At 32.8% G+C, this 1,381-nt stretch overlaps 1 protein-coding gene across 1 annotated transcript; it reads left to right on the top strand.

Moving 5' to 3' along the window:
• The first annotated feature begins 545 nt into the window (after window positions 1-545).
• Window positions 546-1,115, top strand: LOC131651462 (EPIDERMAL PATTERNING FACTOR-like protein 8). Its single transcript, XM_058921123.1, has 3 exons — window positions 546-624; window positions 709-930; window positions 1,036-1,115. The coding sequence occupies exons 1-3, from the start codon at window positions 546-548 to the stop codon at window positions 1,113-1,115; spliced, it is 381 nt and encodes a 126-aa protein (XP_058777106.1).
• Window positions 1,116-1,381: the final 266 nt, after the last annotated feature.

Below are 1,381 nucleotides of genomic sequence, written 5' to 3'. Positions count from 1 at the left end.
TTCTAAACAAAATCATTTTTTCAAAAAATGTCAAATATTTTCCTATATTTTTTTAAAATTTCGTTTTTGGAAGCCTTCCCCCCTCCCCTCCAAACTCCCAAACATAGCCTAACATATAACCGGCCATGACAAAATATTCACTTCACTCTTTTTTATTCTTTGGTCCACTCCATATTCATTTTCCAAGTTGGTGCAATTAATCAAGGGTAAGAAAGTAATTTTAGCCTTAAAAGAAACCAAAACGATGTTCCCAAAGCAAAGGGAAGATAAATATTCATTCACACACACGCACTGGCCATGTCAGTCAATCACTATTCACAAACATGATGCAAAATCAGTTTACCAATTTCCCAAAAATGAACAAAAACAACACACATTTGCACTGTCTCAATCCTATTTCATTTCATTGGAGCATTGTCTCTCCCAAAGGAAACATCCCTCAACTTTATCTAACACACTCTTTGTTTCATTTTCACATCTAACTTCAAACCACCATTTGTATCAACAACATTCTCCCATATTCTTCCCAACAAAACTCCTTCATCATGTCTCCTTCTAGAATATTCAATGCTGCAATCACTACTTCTTTCATTTTCTCCCTCATTGTTCTACTTCCTAGATCAGGTAAAAAACCCTAATCATTCTATATTCTTCTAACATGTATTTAGGGTTAGATATATTAATATATTGGTATTTTTCTTCATGCAGGTGGAAGTGTTTTGTGTGATGAGAGTGATTTGGAGGAAAGGAAAGTGGTGATAGGGTCTAAGCCACCTGAATGTGTAAACAAGTGCATGAAGTGTAGGCCATGCATGGCTACTGTGGTTGTTAATGATCATGATCATCATCAAAGGAAGAAGGGTTTCAAATTAGATTCTTCTCATGAAGAAAATGATAGCTATTATCTTCTTTCATGGAAATGCAGATGTGGTAATAAATTGTTTCAACCATGACTAGTTTCATCCAAAGACTAGTAGTTAGTGCTTCTTCTTCTATATACAGTATTTGTCCATTTTTATTTCTTAATTTTCTAAGTAATTAATGGAAATGGGAATCAAGTTTTACGCTTCATATTGATTGATCCATTATCTGATGTTGATATTGATGTTAATTAGTGCCGGAGACTTGGGTCTTGAGAGTGTGCTTCTCTCAAGGTTCTGAGTTTGAATTCTATCATGTACTAATAATTCTTGTGTTGGGTCAGTTCAGTCAGAGTTTTGCTAAGACTCTGACTTTAAATAGGCCCTGCTATTAAACGGTAGGATTAATCCTCTTAGATTAGCCGGTTACAATATATATATATATATATATATATATATATATATATATATATATATATATATATATATATATATATATATATATGCTTAATTATTTGTTG

Source organism: Vicia villosa, linkage group LG2, assembly GCF_029867415.1.
Source record: "Vicia villosa cultivar HV-30 ecotype Madison, WI linkage group LG2, Vvil1.0, whole genome shotgun sequence".
Classification (NCBI taxonomy): Eukaryota; Viridiplantae; Streptophyta; class Magnoliopsida; order Fabales; family Fabaceae; genus Vicia; species Vicia villosa.
Note: the sequence above shows the minus strand (reverse complement) of the source record. Positions and strands in the feature narration are given on the sequence as shown.

Bases quoted from the DNA above. Each gene is read 5' to 3' on its own strand.
- LOC131651462 (XM_058921123.1), top strand. From the start codon at position 546: ATGTCTCCTTCTAGAATATTCAATGCTGCAATCACTACTTCTTTCATT. The intron at 625-708 runs GTAAAAAACCCT...TTCTTCATGCAG, and splicing joins TGTTCTACTTCCTAGATCAG to GTGGAAGTGTTTTGTGTGAT. The intron at 931-1,035 runs GTAATAAATTGT...TAATTTTCTAAG, and splicing joins TTCATGGAAATGCAGATGTG to TAATTAATGGAAATGGGAAT.